Source organism: Bicyclus anynana, chromosome 8 (genome assembly GCF_947172395.1).
Source record: "Bicyclus anynana chromosome 8, ilBicAnyn1.1, whole genome shotgun sequence".
NCBI classification, from domain to species: domain Eukaryota; kingdom Metazoa; phylum Arthropoda; class Insecta; order Lepidoptera; family Nymphalidae; genus Bicyclus; species Bicyclus anynana.
The window spans coordinates 12991307-13012645 of record NC_069090.1 but is presented as its reverse complement, the minus strand read 5'-3'; the positions used below and the strand labels follow the sequence as shown (position 1 = coordinate 13012645).

General features: G+C 35.8%; 2 protein-coding genes across 2 annotated transcripts; one reads left to right on the top strand and one right to left on the bottom strand.

Moving 5' to 3' along the window:
- Nucleotides 1-1417: 1417 nt before the first annotated feature.
- Nucleotides 1418-11385, top strand: LOC112046059 (luciferin 4-monooxygenase). The gene is made up of 11 exons (XM_024082526.2): nucleotides 1418-1571; nucleotides 3081-3288; nucleotides 3745-3937; nucleotides 4903-5043; nucleotides 5420-5585; nucleotides 6240-6386; nucleotides 7543-7674; nucleotides 7904-7984; nucleotides 9356-9502; nucleotides 10309-10474; nucleotides 11185-11385. The coding sequence occupies exons 1-11, from the start codon at nucleotides 1500-1502 to the stop codon at nucleotides 11310-11312; spliced, it is 1581 nt and encodes a 526-aa protein (XP_023938294.2). The 5' UTR covers nucleotides 1418-1499; the 3' UTR covers nucleotides 11313-11385.
- Nucleotides 11364-20963, bottom strand: LOC112046060 (luciferin 4-monooxygenase). Its single transcript, XM_024082527.2, has 11 exons — nucleotides 20808-20963; nucleotides 19655-19862; nucleotides 18815-19007; nucleotides 17347-17493; nucleotides 16049-16199; nucleotides 14843-14977; nucleotides 14605-14736; nucleotides 13880-13960; nucleotides 13409-13555; nucleotides 12595-12760; nucleotides 11364-11772 (listed from the first exon to the last, which is right to left on the bottom strand). The coding sequence occupies exons 1-11, from the start codon at nucleotides 20895-20897 to the stop codon at nucleotides 11645-11647; spliced, it is 1578 nt and encodes a 525-aa protein (XP_023938295.2). The 5' UTR covers nucleotides 20898-20963; the 3' UTR covers nucleotides 11364-11644.
- Nucleotides 20964-21339: the final 376 nt, after the last annotated feature.

Here is a 21339-nt window from a genome sequence, read left to right as displayed (position 1 = left end):
CAAATTTCATATTTATAAAATGAAACAAATATTTAAATTTTACAATATGATTTATTCGTTTCCCTTAAAATGCGCACAGTTTTATTTAAATTAACCAATATCACAATGTCTATGGATTTAACAATAAGTAATAGGTAGCGAATTATACTCCAGTCCAGTGCAAAAATCCAGTTTTTACCACATATATTATGTGCATCAGTTTCTATATAATTTTTATCATATGAATAATATGGTTTCATCGGTTAATAACAAAATACCCATTACAGAAGATATTACTTCTTCTCTGTCTGTCTGTAGCAAAATGCTGAGTTGGGGCCTTTTTCTTGGTTATGTCACATATTGCTGGGCATTCTTCTTTTGTTGCTCCACTGTTTGCGTGGACAATTAAGATATTATGTAATAATTTAGAATTGAAGAATGTAATATGGCATTATTTTTTTTTATGGAATAAGGTTTTTATTTTCAAGAGCAACCTAATAATTAAAATAAATTATTATCACTGGACATTCATAAAAAAAAGACATACATACAGCCGAACGTAGAACCTCCTCCTTTTTGGAAGTCGGTTAAAAACTAAAAATTACTTAAAAATAAACATCTTCAAATCTCAATTTCGTATACATATTATGTCAACTAACATACGTCAACGATAGTGAATTAGCCTGTTGTCCTACTAATGAGACTAATAATTAGTAATCTTTTACAGATATAATTTAAAACCCATTTTGGTGATCATTTAATTAATTGTCAATAATAAGTGAACAGTGGCGGATTTGTAATTTTGTCGCCGTAGGTTTGGCCGTAGGTCCCAAGGTACCAGCCGCTCAACTCTCAGCACCTATAATATATTATAATTGATACAATAGGGTAGTTGATTCATATCAAATTTAATATAAACAATATTAATTTCGTATAGTGTGATCATCAAATAAGGGTCCGAAATATATCGATAATAATTAATACAACCTAAGGATTTCTTCTAGAACTTAAAAAATTAGATGAATATCTTAGCATTCCATGGATCCATAAATCCATGTAATTCTTGGTGCATGGTGCGGGTGCCGGGTCCATCGTGTGGTAGAGAGAAAATCTCCGAGCAGAGTTATTGTCTTGCATAAAAATCAGTAAATTATGTAATATTTTCCGAGATTTTAGAGATGCACATTTAATTGGAACATTGAAATGGTTAAAAAAAAAATTACAACATTCAAATTTATTGCTATTTCTCACTTTAATAAAAATATAAAAAAAATATTATTTGTCCCGAATACCCTTACATCTGAGCCTGAGGGTAAATCCGCCACTGGTTACTTACATACATCAAGTTATATACCTATCGACAGTTGAACCGAGTACCTATGCGATAGGTAAGTGTTCAGCTGATTATGTCTTATATACATACGAGTATATATAGTACAATAACAAGAGCAGTGTGCTGCCAACACAGTCGCAGTTCAGTCCAGACTACAGTCTGACAGTTATCACTGCAGCGCGCTAACATGGAGTATCCACCTAACTACGGACATGTAACGTTCGACCGAATGAGACTCTTTCCGGATCGAATTTTCCAGGTTTGATTATATTTTCATAAAATACTCGTTCAATTTATGTCGTATATCCATGGCGGTTCGCACCAGAGGCGTCTTTACCTATAGTGCAGGGAACGCCGCACCCAGGCGCCGCGATCCCAGGGGCGCCCGAGTAATATTCACCGCGCGGGTTATGCTGGCGGGTCCGAATGCGGTATAACCTCACGTAAAAAATACTCCGGTTTACATATACATACCTACATTTTGCATGGAATCTAAAGCTCTTTTTAAATGAATGTAGTTTTAGCAAAGAGTGGCAACTAGGTAACTACTTATAAGGTTTTTGTTTGCTACAAATACAGTTTAAGTTAAGTTGAAGTGCTGTTTGTACCTACATATTCCATTTTAACAGTGCTTATCACGCTTATGTACTAGAGGGCGCTAGGGTGATGATTGCACCCGGGCGCTACGTGAGCTAGATACGCCTCTGGTTCAACAATCCAGCCAATCGCCAAAGGTGGGGAAGGCATCGCACGTCGATGCAACTTTGACAACTGCTAAGATAGCACGATTAAGAAGAAAACGTTTCACCAATAGAAGGATTTCGACCGCATAGATCACTATACCCCGACATTCTTTATTATAATCTATACCAATAGGTAATATAAATGCGAAGTCTGTATGTCTGTCTGTCTGTTACGTTTTCACGGCTAAACGGCTGAACCAATGAATATGAATTTTGGTATAATGGTAAATGGGACGTTAGAGCAAAACATGCAGTACTTTTTGACCCTAAAATAAAAATAGAAGGGGGTGAAATAGGGGTTGAATATTTGTATGGAAAGTCTTTAATTTTTGGAGTTACAGTTTTAAAAATTTAACAAGACAATTTCATCATCATCATCATCATATCAGCCGATGGACGTCCACTGCAGGACATAGGCCTTTTGTAGGGACTTCCAAACATCACGATACTGAGCCGCCTGCATCCAGCGAATCCCTGCGACTCGCTTGATGTCGTCAGTCCACCTGGTGGGGGGTCGGCCAACACTGCGCTTACTAGTGCGGGGTCGCCATTCCAGCACTTTGGGACCCCAACGTCCATCGGCTCTTCGAACTTGCCCATTGCCACTTCAGCTTCGCAACTCGTTGAGCTATGTCGGTGACTTTGGTTCTTCTGCGGATCTCTTCATTTCTGATTCGATCACGCAGATATACTCCTAACATAGCTCGTTCCATCGCCCGCTGTGTGACTTCGAGCCTTCTTATGAGGCCCATAGTTAGCGACCAAGACTTGGTCGCAAGACAATTTAATAAACATAAAATAAATAATGTGATCCAAGAATTTTTAAAATTCAAACTCTAAAGTGCTGAAATAGGGGTTGAAAGTTTACATTGATTTCCACGCGGACAAAAACGCGGGCGCCCGCTAGTTCTTAATAAACCTTCCCTAGAATCACCCTATCTATTATTATTATTTAAATCCGTGGCGTTGATTAAATTATTTTACATTTTGTTTAAAAAAATTTAATAACATATTTCTAAATTCAGATCGATGCAGCGACAGGAGAAGAAGAGAGCTACGGATCAGTATTGAATCGCTCCATCAGATTAGCGCAAGCGCTGAGAGCGTTTGGTCTGAGCCCGGGAGATGTCGTCGCTATAAGCGGTCGCAACCATATTGATATTTGCATACCGTTTTTCGCAGCACTATTTAACGGTTCACCGATTGTTGGCATCGATACCTTCTATAAATATGGTAAGAATTATACCTCAGAAACTCAGTACCTCTTAGTCTGATCTGTAGGAGATGAAAGCTATTAAATATAATGATTTTGTCAGACGATCTCGAGGGCATCCTCTAGTACGTTAATATCGAGATACGGATAGCGGCAGCGTATCAACCAGATTCGAGCGATCTGTTATATTTATTGCACCCCTTTCCGCTTTTTTGCCAATTAAGCATTTTCTTCATCGAACTAGCCTTTCGCCCGCCTGACCCAATCAAGTCTCATCTTCGCTCCCAGACTTATTTATTTTTTAAAAGACAATCCCGGCTCACTCTAACAGAACGCTACTCGCTAGCCAGTGTATATTTACTCATTTCTTATCGGCGAAGTCGATAACTACACATATATGTTTAGTAAATTTGGCTTCAATTTTCACAATTTATGTTTTGATGAGCTAATTTAGTCTCTCTTCTTTCTATTTATAGATGAGGTGCGTGCACATTTTGAGCGATCGAAACCCAAAATAATATTTTGCCAAAACGAATTATGCGATACTTTTGCGACGGCAGCAGCGAGCCTCAGTTTGGATATCAAATTCGTCACTTTCGATGAAGGAGACAATGCAATGTCGAAATTTTTACAGATGTATCAGACATCAGAACCGACAGAAATTTTCAAGCAAGTATCTTTAGCTCTATATTATTTTGTAAGGTACAACTGTATGAGAGTATAATATTCATATATTGTGAGCATAGATAAATAGAAATTAAAATATAGGTATATTTGTTGTCTGGTCGAGAAGGGTGAAACTTGCGAATATTCATAAGAACGGAAGGAAAATTATAAACGCCCCGCATTTCACCCGCTTAGTTCCCGTATCCTTAGGTGTACGGGGATAAATAAGAGCATATATGACATTCACAAATAATTATACGTAGCTTTTTATTAGTAAAATAATTTTTGAAATCGGTTCAATGTTTTGAGTTTACACCCTAGAATCATGCATACTATTGCTATAGATACCTCATTCGACGTCCTAATTTTGGATGTCCACTTCTTCATGGACGTCCAAAGGCCATAGACTTGAGCCGCATGGTATCCAGCGACTCTTGCTTGTTGCTTGTTGTAATCGGTACCTAACTAGTGGGGGTCAACCAATACTGCGCTGCCCGAGGCGGGGTCGCTATTCTAGCACCTAAGGTCCATCAGCTGTCAGCAGCTTCCCGACTCTTTGAGCTATGTCGGTACTTTGGTTCTTCTGCGGATCTCCTCATACCTGTTTCGATCACTCAGACATACTCAAATCAACGACCGACTCCTGAATTTGAATTAAATTCATAAACGACTACTATCAGGATGTTAATGGTAATGATTAGGACCAACGACTTAACCGGCTCTCCGCGGGTGTAATACCACCAGATTCCCAGTGTGGTGGAATAAGGCCCTACCCCTCTCATTATCTCATTCTGAGAGGAGACTCGTGCTCAACAGTGAGTCGATTATGAGTCGTTAATTAAGATGATGATTATGATAAGTAAACTGCGGGCGGTTTGCGTAGGGATGGGCATTTCCTTTTGATATTTTAACTGATATATAAAGAAGAACAAAATTAAATCGTATCTTATATTGTTTTTGTATTACAGGGTGGCAGAATACGACATAGAGGAAATATGTCCCTTTCTTGTATGTACTAGCGGTACTACGGGAAAATTGAAGATTGTAGCCATCAAAAATAAGCCACTGCTACTTAAAGACGCATTTTACACTAAATACTCAGACAAATCGTAAATTAATATTTTAATAATATATTTTATATAATCACTCCAAACGCTTTCAGTAATTTCTCATTAGTTACATTACATTTTCTTTTTTAGTAATTTTAAAAACAATTGCTTACTAGACTTTGTCTGCGTGAAACTCTATGTAAACTTTCAACTACCCCTACTCTACCCCTACCCTAGCTTACCCTACCCTACCCCTACCCTACCCTACCCTTACTCTATCCTACCCCTTACCCGTACCCTTTTTTAATTAGAACATATATTTTTATAAGAAATCCTTAACTTTTATTAATTGATATCGATATATTTCGGACCCCTATTCCATAATATACTAAATTTGATATGAGTCAACTATCCTATTAATAATGGTTTGTTTCAGACGTATAAGTAAGTCATTGTTCTTGTCACCAAATCACTGGATGTCATTCTTCTTTGCTCCGACTTTGATAGTGGCTAGTGGAGGCATACTGTTGCTAACTTCCAAATACAACAATTTTAATTATTTAAACGTACTCCACGTTACAGATATAATTAAGAAATACAGAGTAAGTTATACGAAATTAATTCTAGCTTTTATTAGATTACAGCTTTATTTTTATTTACCTCATCTTTACTTACAATAAATCTGTAGAGAGGTCAATTGTGTACATGAAATATATTTACAAAATAACTATCAGTGATTAGCGATCGATATTGATGCCAAAAATGCAATCAGTAAATTTTTCGTCTCTCTGTATGTACGTTATAGAAGCAAAATCTACTCGAAGGATTTTAACGAAACTTGGTACAATTATTTTTCACACTCCTTGGCAGGTATACTTTTCATCACGCTACGATCTATAGGATCAGTGAAGGGAAATGTTGGGAAAAAAAAGAAGTTATTCCATTTTTACAGCGATACTACTGTAAGGGCTGGATTAAAGAGGTGTAAGGGCGGACGAGGTCCGTCCGCTAGTAATAAATACAGAAAATACTCGTGTCGCGGTGTTTGTGATAAAACTCCTCCGAAACGGTTGGACCGATTTTTTTTTAATTTTGTGTGTATTTCGGGTAGCTCTGAAAATCGGCCAACATCTATTTTACATACCCCTAAGTGATAAGGGTGGTTCACCCAAACCTTTTATAAGGCTAAACAACGTTTGCTGATTCAGCTAGTTTTCTAAAATCAAGTAATATCTTGTGTAATACTTTTATTGCAGCCGGAATGTGCACTGTTCTGTATGATGCAAATACCATCTATCTTACTCGAAGCTCGGAAGAATGAAGTTGATATCGATATGACTTCCTTACGGTTAATAACTATCGCAGGGGGTAAACTATTTGACACAGCACATCAAGAATTTAAGGTATTTTCAGATATTTTCTATTATACAGTAGAATAATCGTTCATATTTTAATATACTTTTTAGATGTAATACTTGCGCCTGCGCAGCCAGGAAGGTAACAAATAGGAAGAAGCTTCACGATGCCAGGAAGACATACCTTTCTGGCATCGTGCCAGGAAGGTTTGTTACCTTCTATCTATTCCTGGCACGATGGGCCAGGAGTAGATGGGCGGACGCGTTTAGCCGCTGCGCGGATTCCTACTTTAAACACGTACCTACCTTGGTAATACACCACTAGACCAAAAGACTATGTAGAACTTAGTTGAATTATTAATGTACGGTTACTCCACGCTAGAGGTTACCCCTCTGTCAAAACTATATGATCAAGATCAAAAGTGTTCATACAAACTGCGTCTATAGAATCGATGTTTCATTGTGTTTAAATTACACGTGCTAATGTACCTACACAGGATATATATATTGGTGTTATATTTTCGAAGTGAGAGTTTATCTCGACCCCATTAAAAAACGACAGACAATTTTGTTGGTGAATTTGAGTGTGATACAAGTCCAATAGAAGGTAATTGGTCTGAGTTGTAAGTGACTATTGCACAATAACCTCCTCGAAAACTCAATTGCACGTGTACGTCGTGGGTGCTAGTCTTAAAGTAAAGATTTAAGCCAGATTTATATTTGTCTGATGTTTCGTGTCGTGACGCATCAACAGAATCGTAAATCGCAACGTTTACACTTATGTATTGTGACATGTCGTGATGGCTTCTGATGTGCCGCATACAAAATGTATGATACCGATTTTGTACTGACGACACTACACGTCAGACAAATATAAATCCGGCTTAAGCCTATGGTAAGATTGGATCAGAGCGGGCACACGATGCGTTGCGGCGGCGGTGCGGCACGGGAGCGGTGTCGTTGCGTCGTCTTACATAGAAATATGTGTGGCATGTCACACGATGCGCTCCGGCGCTGCGCCGGACTTGCAACCACCGAGATGAGACGGGGAGGGGTAAATGCGTTGCGATGTAGGAGCGGCACCGCTCAGTTGTTTATGCGTCACAAGGATTTACAGACTATGCAACGTTGCGGCGCCGCAACGCATCGTGTGCCCCCGCTCTTACTGTGCCGACAAGTTTATAAATAATTGGTTGTTTTACAGAAACTTCTTGCTGATAATTGTCGGATATTAGAACTGTATGGTCAAACAGAAACGATTGGTGCCATTTTTAATCCCAGCCCTTTGCGCTCCGCTCGCAGTTGTGGAGTACCAACAGATATGCACACAGTAAAGGTATGGTTGTGACGTTGATTAAGCATAAAGCGTTGTGGCTTCTAGTCTTGGGTTCGAGTCCTTGGTGAGGCTATGAGATTTTATGGCTTTCAGGAAAATTTTAGTTAAAAGTCTCTGGACGAGTAGGACTTTTATAACCCTGTTATTGCCTGAAATAGCAAGCGAACTCTATTATGCATTTATAACGTTAGTATGATATTATTTGCAACTTTTACTGTATCTCTTTCAGTTGATCGATCCAGACACTGGTGTGGAGATAAAGGAAGCCAACGTTATTGGTGAATTACTCGTTAAAGGGCCTTGTTTCTCGGTAAGTAACAGGACACCCATTATTCCAGTGGTTAGCTTATGTGGCATCGGATCACGTGGTTCCGGGTTCGACCCCTAGGTCGGGTTGTGACTTAGGCGATTCAGCCCCTGTAGCCAAGTCGCATTTGCTATCGACAGGTCACGGGATCAAGATCTGTCATTCCCATACACTTTTCTAGTTTTCGAAACGTTTGCGATCGTAGAAAGGAAATCGACGAGCCACTTGGCACTTACAGGCGCTAACCTGCCTCGCTAGACGGTACCCCTTTGTTACAGTACAAGATCAACGATGTAACGCGTTTATATAAACTGTAGAATCGATGTTTTATTGTTGTAATCGCTTCCGTGGTGTAAAGAGCTCCCTAAAACCAAAGGAGTCTGGTACGTAATTTTAGTATAGGATACACAAATAGTATAGGATAAATAAACTTAAAATAACTATGTAATTTATTGTTAAGAAGTAATAAATTGATTGATTGACGTAATTTTAGAGAAAGTTGACGGCCACAGAGAACTTACTTCATCTTCATAAGAGATGCACGAGCAATCTCTATGCGGAGCCGGATGTTATGCCCTATTAGTATATATAATGGTAGTTGTGGTTTCCTCAAAACAACCATACATTTTTTTTTTGATAAATTCATGGATAACCCCATTCTTTCACTGCACTCGTTTGCACTCTTTCACTTACTCTATTGACAATTCCTTGCAGGTCTTGTTGCGTAGCAGCTATAAAGACAGTGTCGTCGGCATATCGTAAATTGTTAATCACTTGCCCGTTAATGCAACTCCTAATGCACGATCTTCTAGAGCATCCTTCATTACTTCTTATATATACAAGTTGAACAACAGGAGTGATAGGATGCATCCCGGTCGAACGCCTTTCTCAATCTTAATGGAGTTTATTTCTTCACCAGCTACCCTGACTGATGCTGTTTACTTCCAATACAGGTTCAGAATGATACATAGGTCCTTAGTATCTATGCCCGTATTTACAGATGTTTTATTAGTACCTCGTGTTGAACACGGTCAAAAGCCTTTTCATAGGCAATAAAGCAACAAAAACACATCTTGTTGCATATCTCTGCATTTCTGAACGAATACATTGAGAGCAAACTGTGCCTCTCTAGTTTCCATACCTGTACTAACCCAAATTGGTTTTCATTAAGTAGTTCTTCACATTTCTTACTTATACGCTTATGTATGATTTTTTAAAAATGTGATTCATAAGACTGATAGTATGGAAGTTGTGACATTTTCTAGCATTTTTCTTTTTAGGTAGAGTATTAAAAGTCGGTTTTTGACAGTCTTCAGGGATTTTGCCTGTGTTTCATTCTTTCAAATATTCATTCAAATGTTGTTAAAATTACAGGGGTACTACAATGATCCGGAGGAAACTGCAAAAGCGTTCACAGAAGATGGCTTTTACAAATCAGGGGATCTTTTATACCGCGATAAGGACAATAATTACTTTTTTGTTGATCGTCTCAAGGCATCGATAAAGTATCGCGGCACACGTGTAAGTAAATAACTTTCCAGTAAAAATCAGTCCGGAGTTGAAAGTTGGTGGTTTTCAATTCATCATGCCTCAGAGAAGTAGTTAGGCCATAATCAAAGTGATAAAAAATAAAACAGTATTATAATGTTAGAAGCGTGTAGAGTGAACTAAACACGACGACGTTTGCGTATCACCAGAGCGAAGTTCGATTCATCAATCGGTTCGGTCGTGCCGACGCGAAGAAACGTAAATTGAATCGTAATGAGTTGGACTTAGTGAGGGAGGTGGTGACCGAGCGGTGACCGTCTGGTGACACAAAGCGCACGTTAGACGGTCGAATCCAGTATTCTGGTGGCGGTTGATCTGTCCACATCTCTTTTGGACAAATTACGGCATTACGGTATAGACGTTTAGGCAGGGAACACTCTTTTTGTCTCTAGCAATGAACTTTGTTTAATTTTGGTAACATTTATATTTGATTTATTTAAAACTTGTAATTTACAAACTTTGTTCTACTTTGGTTTCCTCATTTTTGATCTTCATCCTGAATCTCTTAAGAATATATTATAAGACATTCATCATCATCATATCAGCCCATGGACGTCCACTGCAGCGCATAGAACTTTTGTAGGGACTTCTAAACATCACGGTCCTGAGCCACCTGCATCCAGCGAATCTCTGTAACTCGCTTGATGTCGTCAGTCTACCTGGCGGGAGGTCGACCAACACTGCGCTTTTTAGTTTTAATGCGGGATCGCCATTAGGAATTCAACTAAATGTTATTTCTACTAGATAGACATTAAGTAAACTGAATTTTTATTTCGCAGATATATCCCCTACAATTAGAAGAAGTAATACGCGAACACCCTGGAGTAGCGGATGTTTGTGTTGTCGGCATAGATGGTCCTGTTGAATTACAAAAAATAGTTGCTTGTATTGTGAAACACAAAGGCTCTGACGTCACCGCACAGGAGATAAAGGATCTAGTAGCAAGTGAGATAGTTGTAAATACAGCTTTTGCTCGCTGCTTGGCTTGTGATAATGATATAAATGTTCTGTCAATCAATTTTAGGGTTATTTCTAAAAATAGTTGTATTCCTTGTATATATTATTTATTTTCCGCCCCTTCAGAAATATTACGTTTTTTTTCTATACCGCTAACACTGAGCATACAATGATTAGGATTGTGTAAGAATTTTAATCAAAACTTATAGAGCCTTATAGATACACACGTATAGTTACATTAACTTCAAACTGATCAGTTGACAGGTCAAGTACGATGTTATTTTTCGCATTTTGGTGTTAGGTGTTTGGCTTAGAAATCTTTAAAATCATTTAAAGATTTTTTACTCGACTGCAAGATTGGTTATGTTTTTCGTGCGTATCATGTATGTATGTATGTATTATACTACTCATATTTTCCAAATTAATTAAGGTTCTTAGATATGTTTGGTTAAATAAACCAACACAACGACTGTGAGACGCTATATACTCAAGCTGATTTTTTTTTTTCGAATATTGCGTTATGGGTATTAAATTCAAGGGCTCATTTCAAAATGGTAGGTCATGGCCATATTAAAAAAACCTACAATTCATTTTTTATTAATCGCTATACAAAATTCGCGAGGCAGATGACTAGGTGCAGCAGGTTAGGCAGTCTGGTTATTTTTTTTAATTATTTGTTATTTTTCATTTTTTTTCAGGTAAACTTTCCGAAAACAAGAAACTGTGGGGAGGTGTACTATATGTTGACAAACTGCCCTACACGTCTACAGGAAAAGTACTTAAAGGCATACTTGAAAAAATGACGATGACTGCTGAGAGAGAATAGATTTATTTTTAGCACCAAAATTCATTTTATAGTAAAAAATTAAAGAAATCATTGAATTTTAAAATATAAATAATTTATTCATTTCCTTAGTGCACCCAATTTTACTTAAATATACCAATATCACAATATCTACGGATTATCAATAATTCAACTCCAGTCCAAAAATGATCCAGTTTTTACCAAATATCATTTACTGCAGCAACAGTTTTTTTTTATCATTTCCTTGTATGAATACTTGGTTTCATCGGTTACATCCATACGAAGGATCATTATTTTGGTTAATTAAAATTTTATTTCCTATACTATTAAATAGTGTCTGTTAAATTATCATTTTACTCCCTCTTCATGCTGCTAACTAATTGTAAAACTTTGCTCCTCGCAAGTTTCCCAGATGATGTCAATGGCAATTGATCTACGAACACGACGCCACCTCGTAACTGTTTATTTTTGGACAGTTTATCTGAAACACGTTATTAAATTGTCAATCTTCTTTGTAATTATTGGATAGAAGCAGGCGTTACTTTGCGGAAGTTCATCATGATTATATAATGATTTATTTATTTTGCTATCACCCGCGAAAAGTCGACGAACCCTTTAGTCGGTTTTTTTAACTTTGCAATTGCACGTTGTAGAGTCAACATCTCCTGAGGATGCTCCGGTTTCGGGGTGAAACGTACGTAGAGAGTATTTTGTCGGACCTGGGTGAAATTGTTGCATGGGTTCGTTGACTTTTCGCGGATGATAGCAAAATAAATAAATCATTATATTATCTTCTTGGGGTATTAAAAATAGTTCTATATCTATTAGAAGCCAGGATGTAGATGAGTTCAGACTGAGTATCAATATGTATGGAGTGTCCTTTGAATTTTACAATACATTTTTTTGGATGAACTTTTATGTATAATTAACATAATCTAAATTATTAAAAATAGGTACATTCGTATTTGAATTTTGAACACAATTTAAAATTGAACACAATATAATCTTAAGCTCAATATTCTAACTTGAATAAAAATCTCCTCAGAATGAGAGTGGTTAGGCCTTAGTCCACACTGACAAATGCGGATTGGTAGACTTCACACACGTAGAGAATTACGAAAATTCTCAGGTATGCAGGTTTCCTTGTGATAATTAATTTCTTAAAATGCACATAACTGAAAAGTTGGACATGCATGCCCCGAACCAGATCGAGCATACGCCTTCCGAATCAAAGGTAGTGTTAATATCCACTGGCCTATCACTGGGCTGAATGAAACTTGAGGAAATAGTAAAATTTACTTACTCGCAACGAGATCTTTAATATCCTGTGCAGTAACGTGGCATTCACCATTTTTGACTACACACGCCACTGCCACTTGTCCCTCTAGAGGGTCACTGACACCGACCACACATACTTCTTTTACACCTGGATGCGTGCTTATTTGTTCTTCTACTTCTAATGGCAAGATCTGTAACAAAGTTTTTATATATAATGTGCCAATTTGGTACTCAATAAAATAACGATCTAGCCTATTCATGCTACGCGTGAAACTTGATGTAAACTTTCAATTTCACCCCCTTCTATTTTCGCATATTTTATTTTTGGCTTCAGTATCCATTATTTAATGCCCTCCAACAATAATTTTCGAAATATCTTCATATAAGTAAACTAAAAGATTGTCTAATCTACCTTTAACTAACTATTAGTTTAGTATTAGACCTATCGTAACTTTAACTAACTATTAGTTTAGGTATGATACAATTAGTTATGTTGCACGGAACACTGCACTGTCACTAGTCATTAGTTACTATCGAATAGTTTTGGTTAATAAAGTAGTGGTTAATTTTTTAAAGACCCTAAACTTTCAAACAACATTGAATCTATACTAATATTATAAAGCTCAAGAGTTTAATTTGTTTGTTTGTTTGTTTAATTGAACGCGCTAATCTCAGGAAGTACTGGTCCGATTTGAAAAATTCTTTCAGTGTTAGATAGCCCATTTATTGAGGAAGGCTATAGGCTATATATTATCCCCGTATTTCTACGGGAACGGGAATCACGCGAGTGAAACTGCGCGGCGTCAGCTAGTTTAGTAATACGACTCTTTGTTACTCACATGTGAATTTCTGTACTTTATCAAAGTTTTGAGCCTGTCCATATAAAAATAATTATCATTCTCGTCCTTATATAGTAGATCTCCAGTTTTGAAATAACCATCTTCTGAAAAAGCTAGTGCTGTTTCCTCGGGGTCATTATAGTATTCCTGAAATATTTTATAACTTTTAGTATTGTCCATTAATATTGTTGCCTTAATTGTTCTGATACTTTGGTTGAGTTTTGAAAGGCACGCCAATCAATTTAAGAATTTTATAATACCAAAAACTTAATTATTTATATATAAATTGGATACATTGAAAAACATATTCATAGTAATCGTCCTAAAAACAATTGGCAAAGTTGGGTTCCAGAAGGTTGGCTGCATCCTCTGACCTATATGTAAGCCAGCCTTCCGGTCAAATAAAGCTATATTGATTTAAAAGTACTAAGTAACTTAGTCAATTAACATTTTTACTGCCTATTCACTTACCGTGAATCTAGGTCCCTTATTCCACAATTCACCAGTTACGTAAGGCTCCTTTATCTCTACTCCAGTATTTGGATCTACTAACTGTAATAAACAAGTTCAGTATTAAAATAAAACTTCATACATGTATGTATGTATTAATATTAATTGCATGCATTACAGGAAAATGGCTGCTTAAATTTACGTCTATTTTAAGATTTGTGTCGTGCAATTAGAGATTATAATAATATGATTGTATAGTTGCGTACTACGTCTTAGATGTTATTTTGCGGTTTCTACAATAATTATAGGGATAATTTATGTAATTGAGTTATACGTAATATTATGTACCTATAATTCAACTACACATACCTACGTCAAATTGGGCAAAACCTTATATATGTACTCGTACATAGATCCTCATCATCATCATCACCATCATCATCATCATCATCATCATCATCATCATCATCATCATCATCATCATCATCATCATCATCATCATCATCATCATCATCATCATCATCATCATCATCATCATCATCATCATCATAATCAACCCATATTCGGCCCACTACTGAGCACGAATCTAATCTCAGAATGAGAGGGTTTAGGCTAATAGTCAACCACGTTAGCCCAATGATACATAGATAGAGTAACTCAATACACATTTTAATAGCAATATCGAATGGTTAAAGAATATTTTTTTAGAAGAAAGAATATTTAAAGAGTAGATATTTTGGTAATACCTTAATAGAATAGATAGGTAGTGGTCTTCCACAGCTGCCACTTGGGCCATTTGGGATGGGACCTAAGACAGACCCAATCGTCTCTGTTTGACCATACGCTTCCACGGCTAAGGTATCTTTGTTTAGAAGAGCCTAAAATATAAAATGTTTTAATTAATTTTCTCAGAATTCAACTTCAAAAGATCATACAACATTAAATCATTATTTTATTTATATATAACTAAAAAATTCAATTTACCTTAAGCTTAGCAAGCAATTCGGGGAATATTTTGGAGCCTGTTATGGTGACACTTTTAAAGCAGCTAAAGTCCACATCTTTCTTTCGGCTTACTAGATAGGTCAAAAGCGTTGGTCCTATTAGGCAAGTCACAGGCTGCGAAAAAAGGTCAAATTAAATATCAACAACTCTTAATTTCTGAAAAATGTAAATATAAACTTTAATGTAAAGGAGATCATTAATTTTGGGCCTTTTTTGAAAGTGCCGGCCTACGAAAAAAAATTGCACGAATCGTTAGAACTAATCATTTGAAGTAATAGCTAATATGGCATAAAAGTTGTCAGGTGGCTCCGAACCAAATTATACAGGTTCGATGATACGTTATTTCCATACATTTTGTCAACTTTTAAAAGTGTCCGCTAAGAAAAAAAAACTTGAGATACAATCTTTGTGTCATACTAACTATTGCTCCAAATGGGCAGTTCTAACGATACGTTTCAGTTTTTTTTCTTGGCGGGCACTTTTGAAAATCGACAAAATGTATGGAAATAACGAATCGTCGAACCTGTATAACTTGGTTCAGAGCCCTCCTACAACTTTTATGCCATATTAGCTATTGCTCCAAATGGCTAATTCTAACGAGTTGTGCCATTTTTTTTTGTTGTTCAAAAAAGAGCCCAGAAATGTATGGAGCGTGAATGATCTCCTTTTAAAATTAACATTAAAGTTTAAATATAAAAAGATTTTATTATTTTTTAATTAAACTGCTTGATTGTTCATTATATTATGAGGCTTTATACCACGAGTCATCGGCCGGGTTAAAAGTATTAAGCTTTTACTTTTTGTCGAGAAATTCAGCCCAAAGTTGAGGATTTGGAAGTGTCACATATAGGAGAGCACTTTATGCCGTCGATCAGCCATTATCATTATTATCATTATCATTAACATCTGATAGTTATAGTAGTTATAGACAAAAATATTAGTGCCTTAGCGCGTCATCCGGTATTGGGTCTAAGCTCCTTCAATTTTGTTTTTTTTATTAATCTTCTCTCTTATATGGAAGGTGATCTAGCCTAAGCTGATAATGACGGTATTTAACAAAATCTAGAAAAGTAATATCACGAATTATGTGGCTCTTTATATGACTATTCAATTTTAAAAATTAATCTTTTACAAACGAAGGTTGTATAAACAAATGATTTTTTAGACTATGTTTCCGCAACTTACCTTGTATTTATTTATTACGTAAATAATATGTTCATAATCATCTGGTAAAGAAGTTTGTACTTTTGTGTCTCCATTCAGAGGGCTGCCCACAGACATGAAGTAGTTTGATATCCAATTCACTGGAGATAAGTTCAAGACTCTCTTCTTTGGCCTGAGCACAAACAAAATAATATAATTCTTGTATAGACGAATACAATAAGAAACTTAAGCTAAATCATCCTAATAACTATACAAATCGTGGCTACGTGGTAATAGTGGCAAGAATACTGGTTGCATTCTCGCGTCGGACTATTAAGCTGACTCTTTGTGAATAAATTGAGCCCAGCCCTTCTGTCACCAGTCGAAACAACTTTAGCCGAGAAATTCGATGATTTTTATGCTTAAAATAGTTTGTACACTCTTTACTAGAGATCCGTGATAGCCCAGTGGATATGACCTCTACCTCCAATTCTGGAGGGTGTTAGTTCGAATCCGGTCCCATGCACCTCCAACTTTTCAGTTGTGTGCATTTTAAGAAAATAAATATCACGTGTCTCAAACGGTGAAAGAAAACATCGCGAGGAAACCTGCACACCAGATAATTTCTTAATTCTCTGCGTGTGTGAAGTCTGCCAATCCGCATTGGCCCAGCGTGGTGGACTATTGGCCTAACCCCTCTCATTCTGAGAGGAGACTCGAGCTCAGAAGAGCCATATATGGGTTGATAACGACTCTTTACTATATGGTGAGCTTCTTTATAGTGTTTATTTATAACATCATCATTTTTCACCTCAAGATAATTTTAATTAACTAGTTCTTGATGCCATACCTTTTTTAATTATAACTTTGATAAATAAGCTTACAGCAATGTTCAATATTTAGCTTTAGTAAGTACATATAGTTCCTTTTTTAACTCAACATGGCGAGGTGTTTTCTGGCTATCAATTACGATTCAAAACATGATCCACTAGATCGTTTTTCATTACATTGTCCTTTTTGCGATCATCTAAATAATTATTTTAATGTAATGACCTTGACAACGTTTATATCAAGTGGCAGTGATGTTTTTTGATTTTACAATCACTATAAAGTGCTGATATGATGTGAATGCTCATGTCTACTTGCTACTACCACTACTATAATAATGCCAATTTACGTAAAATGATCATAATTAAGCCATTTAGTTGAGAAACGATGTAACGGTTCATGTTTTATATCGGACATCCAGTTAAATAATTGACGACTGGTCGAGATGTAACTACCTAGTAGGTATTTTTTTATTCACTCGTTGTTTATTTAATAAATATTTATTTGCTTACTGTTTATCATAATTGTACAGTTTCAGAAGCCCTTTGATTTTGTTTATGAAGGGTTTGTGATTAAATGCCACAACTTTCACTTTGCCTGTAGTGCCGCTTGTGCTGACCAAGAATGCGTATATCTTGTCGGTGTCGAAGTCAGTCACTCTAAAAATAATACAAACTAGTTATAAAAATAATACAAATAGTCAACTAATTATTTTGTACAACATGAATAAAAATATATTTTTATCTATAAATAATCTCTGTTTAAGCTAGCAAAGTTTGTATATTTTACGATCTCGAAAAGGACACGCATTTTGATAAAATTTTGAATTTAAATATGTCATGGCTTGTTCAATTTATCTACGTCGACATTATAAGTTTCTTGAGATAGGTATACATAATAAATACCTCGTAAATCATATGGTGTAATCATATGGTGTAGCAAAAAAGTTACGTTTTATAATATTCTATACGTCAATTTTAACACTTCACTAATTAATAAAAACCCAAAACGCCAAATGGAGCTCGATCACCCACATAATAAAACCGGAATCTCCGCAATCCGCATTTGCATTTATCGTCACTGTGCATTGGAATATGTAAATGACAATAAATTGTATGGGATTTTACAACAGTGGCTTTCCCTCAAACTGTTGTGTTGAGAATATGCTAGTTGACACTTTTTTTTAAATTCTCCTTCTATAATAATAATAATAATAATAATAAAGTCTTTATTTATTTCATACAAATTAGTAATACAATGTTTTTTTTTTTTAATAGATTTTTTTTTCTTTTTATATTACGTTTGCATGAATCCCATTGTATTGGGTATAGGCCTCCTCCAGCAGTTTCCACTTTCGTCTGTCCCGTCCTGACCTCTTATATATATTATCCTTCTACTAGATTGAAAAAAAATTATCATATATTTTTGAGACGTGATTACTTAAAAAGTTTAATTTTTAAATTTTTTTTGACATTAAGAGCCAAAACGCCTGTCGGCCATGATGGTCTATATTTAAACTGTTTCATAACGTCATGTTAACAATTAATCCCTTACGAACGGAGCGTTTGAAAAATAAGTATATTAGTTTGACGTTTAGTACATCAAGTAACATTGTGACGTCACAAAACTTTAATGTGGAGCAAATCCGTTGTACACAATTATTGGGTTACTTTAACCTTTTACGCAGCGCAAGCAACGGAAGCTCTCAAAATAAACAATATATCGTAGCTTAATGTAATAAAGCCTTTTAACTTTCCTCGATGAATGGACTATCCGACACAAACATACACAGTTCTTAGTTTTCAGTAGTCTTAGTTTTAATTAATTTTAATTTAGTTATTGTTATGTATTCATCATCCTGAGATTAGCATGTTCAAAACAACCAAACTCACACTCACACAAACAAACTGCTTTATAACGTAGATAAATAGAAAGACGATTTTTCATAGTCTTATTTATAAAATTTAAATGTTTTGTTACCTGAAATCATCTTCAGGTTCTTCTGTATCATATTTGTCAATAAACTCAGCCATTGTACATTCTCCGTGCTCAAAAGTTACAATTTTCATATCAAGTCCGAGATCAGCAGCCGCTTTGGAGTAAGTGTCATATGATTCATTTTGACAGAATGCTATTTTTGGTTCTGTTAACTTGAATAGTGTCCGAACTTCATCTGAAATTAATGTTTTATCATAAATTTCTTTGCTGTCAAAAATAAACACTTTGGTAACACAAAACGTAAATAATTACTTAGAATAAAGAAATGCATCAAGCGGCTCATTGATTAGATCAATCTAGATCAGAGGTTCCCAAGCTTTTTTTTCTCATAGACCACTTTTAAATTCATATCCAAAACTGTATAAAAAATGTGATTAAATTAATCTATGGAAATTTTCGTCGGAATCAACAGCCACCACGAAATAACAGTTCTAAAAAGTATTGAGAATTAGTTAATTAATGGATTGCGCTGTGAGTGGATGACAAAAAGTAAAATTGTCCAGGGAGAAAGTTATTTCAGTAAATTTTAATTTTTGATATCTACTCACAGCACAAGGAAGCAATCAATGCACAAATTTTTGTGGACCCTCGCTTATGAATCGTGAGCCCCCATTTTAATGTCACGTCAACCGTAGTCTTCCTGGGACCCTGGGAGCTTCATCTGCACCACTTTGGGAATTAATGATCTAGATCAAATAGTTCGTCAGTTTAAAATTGGCATTGTTGAGCCTCTGTTTTACCATCTTTCGTGCTATATTATTGGGCAACTGTAATATCTCTCCGAGTATGATAAAAAAAAATATGTACCGTGCAAAAACTTACCATATTTGAAAAGTGGATCAACTCCGACAAGTGGTAGACCATTATAAAGTGCCGCGTAGAAGGGAATGTGAAGGTCCAAATGGTTTTTGCCGCCCAGAGCAAGCACATCTCCTGGTTTCAAGCCGTATGCTCGGAGAGCTCTGGCAAGCTGTATTGATCGTGAGGCCACTGAGGCATAGGATTCCTCTTCGCCTGTAGCTGCGTCTATCTATAGAGTCATAATGATGCTTTTAAGTATGCTTTTCAAGTTATTTTGGAGTGCAAAAGTTGAATCACTAAAATATGTTAACTTTAAAATTACTAGTTGCCTCAACTGGTGACAGAAGGGCTGGCTAATATTTTGCGCAAAGGATCAGCCTGGCTGTCCAGCGCGGAAATGCAGCCAGTATTCTTATCACCATTCCACGTGGGCATGATTTGTATAGTTATTAGGATAAGTTAGCTTAAGTTCCTTATTGTATTCTTTCTCAATAAAAAAAAGAAAAACTTTAAAATACATTATTGACTAATTATCCAAAATACCAAAAACTTCACTTTCATAAAAAGAAAGGTAGTGTTTTATACTTTCGTAAATTAAATGTTTTTTTTTAAAGGTTGTTTAGCATGAGATTAACATTAAAAACCATTGTAACCGTTTGGTTTTGAACAAGTTAAAAAACAAAGTTAAGTTATTAATTTCTAAAATGTTAAACTGCAACAATAGAGAATCTCGCGATCAATGACGCCTGTCATAATATTGGAGTGCCGGCGAAAATTAGGGAGTGTAATTGTTAAGAGTATATAAAAATTATGCGCTATAAAATAATGTGGAAAGTTAAGTTTTTTACCTTTCATCACTATCATAAAATCTTAACTTTCAATAAAAAATTTAAAAGTCTTAAAATAATTTGAGTAATTTGAATTTAAGTATTGACATGTAAAAATAAATGATAGAGTAGTAAACATATAATATTTGTATCTACCCTCATTAAAATAAAAGGTCACTGGCGTGCACTTCATACATGCATTGAATCACTGTATACCCTAAAAAATGTTTTGTTTTAACGCATATTTTATTTCCAACGCATATTTTCCCAGTTTGGTTAAATTGTCTTAATAGTGCATAACCTGATCAACAGCCTTATGCACGACACTGTAAAAGTAGTTAACTTACCTGACAAATTGCATCTTTGTGCTCCTTTAACTTTTCCAACATCAGCTGCCCGAGATGGGTGTCACGAGATGACTCACACGGAATACCCATTTTCAAAAAATCAACTAGCAAGTCCGTATCTTTGCTTGACTCAGCTTTGAATGGCACTTTATACTAACACTAACCATTGATATACAGACTTGTTATGTACCTTACCTCAATCCTCAGGTAACACTGTATAGGGAAAACTGTTTGAGTTGTGGTTTTAAAATTGACCTTTATAATCTATGTGTAATAAGCACCATTGTTAATTGTACCAAACGATTTCTTAGTGTTTTAAGACGTATCTAAGGAAGGAAATAAGGTTAATTCAGCATCTGTTTACCTAAAGATCTACGAATAGGATGTAAAACCCCTAGACCGGAAACAGTAAAGGATTCCGAAGGAACGTCAGTAAACTGTGATGATAAACACAAAATAACATGCCGATGAGTCGGTAATTAGATATTGCTGTGGTTTACACATTGTCTTGAAATTCATGGTAAATAATGTT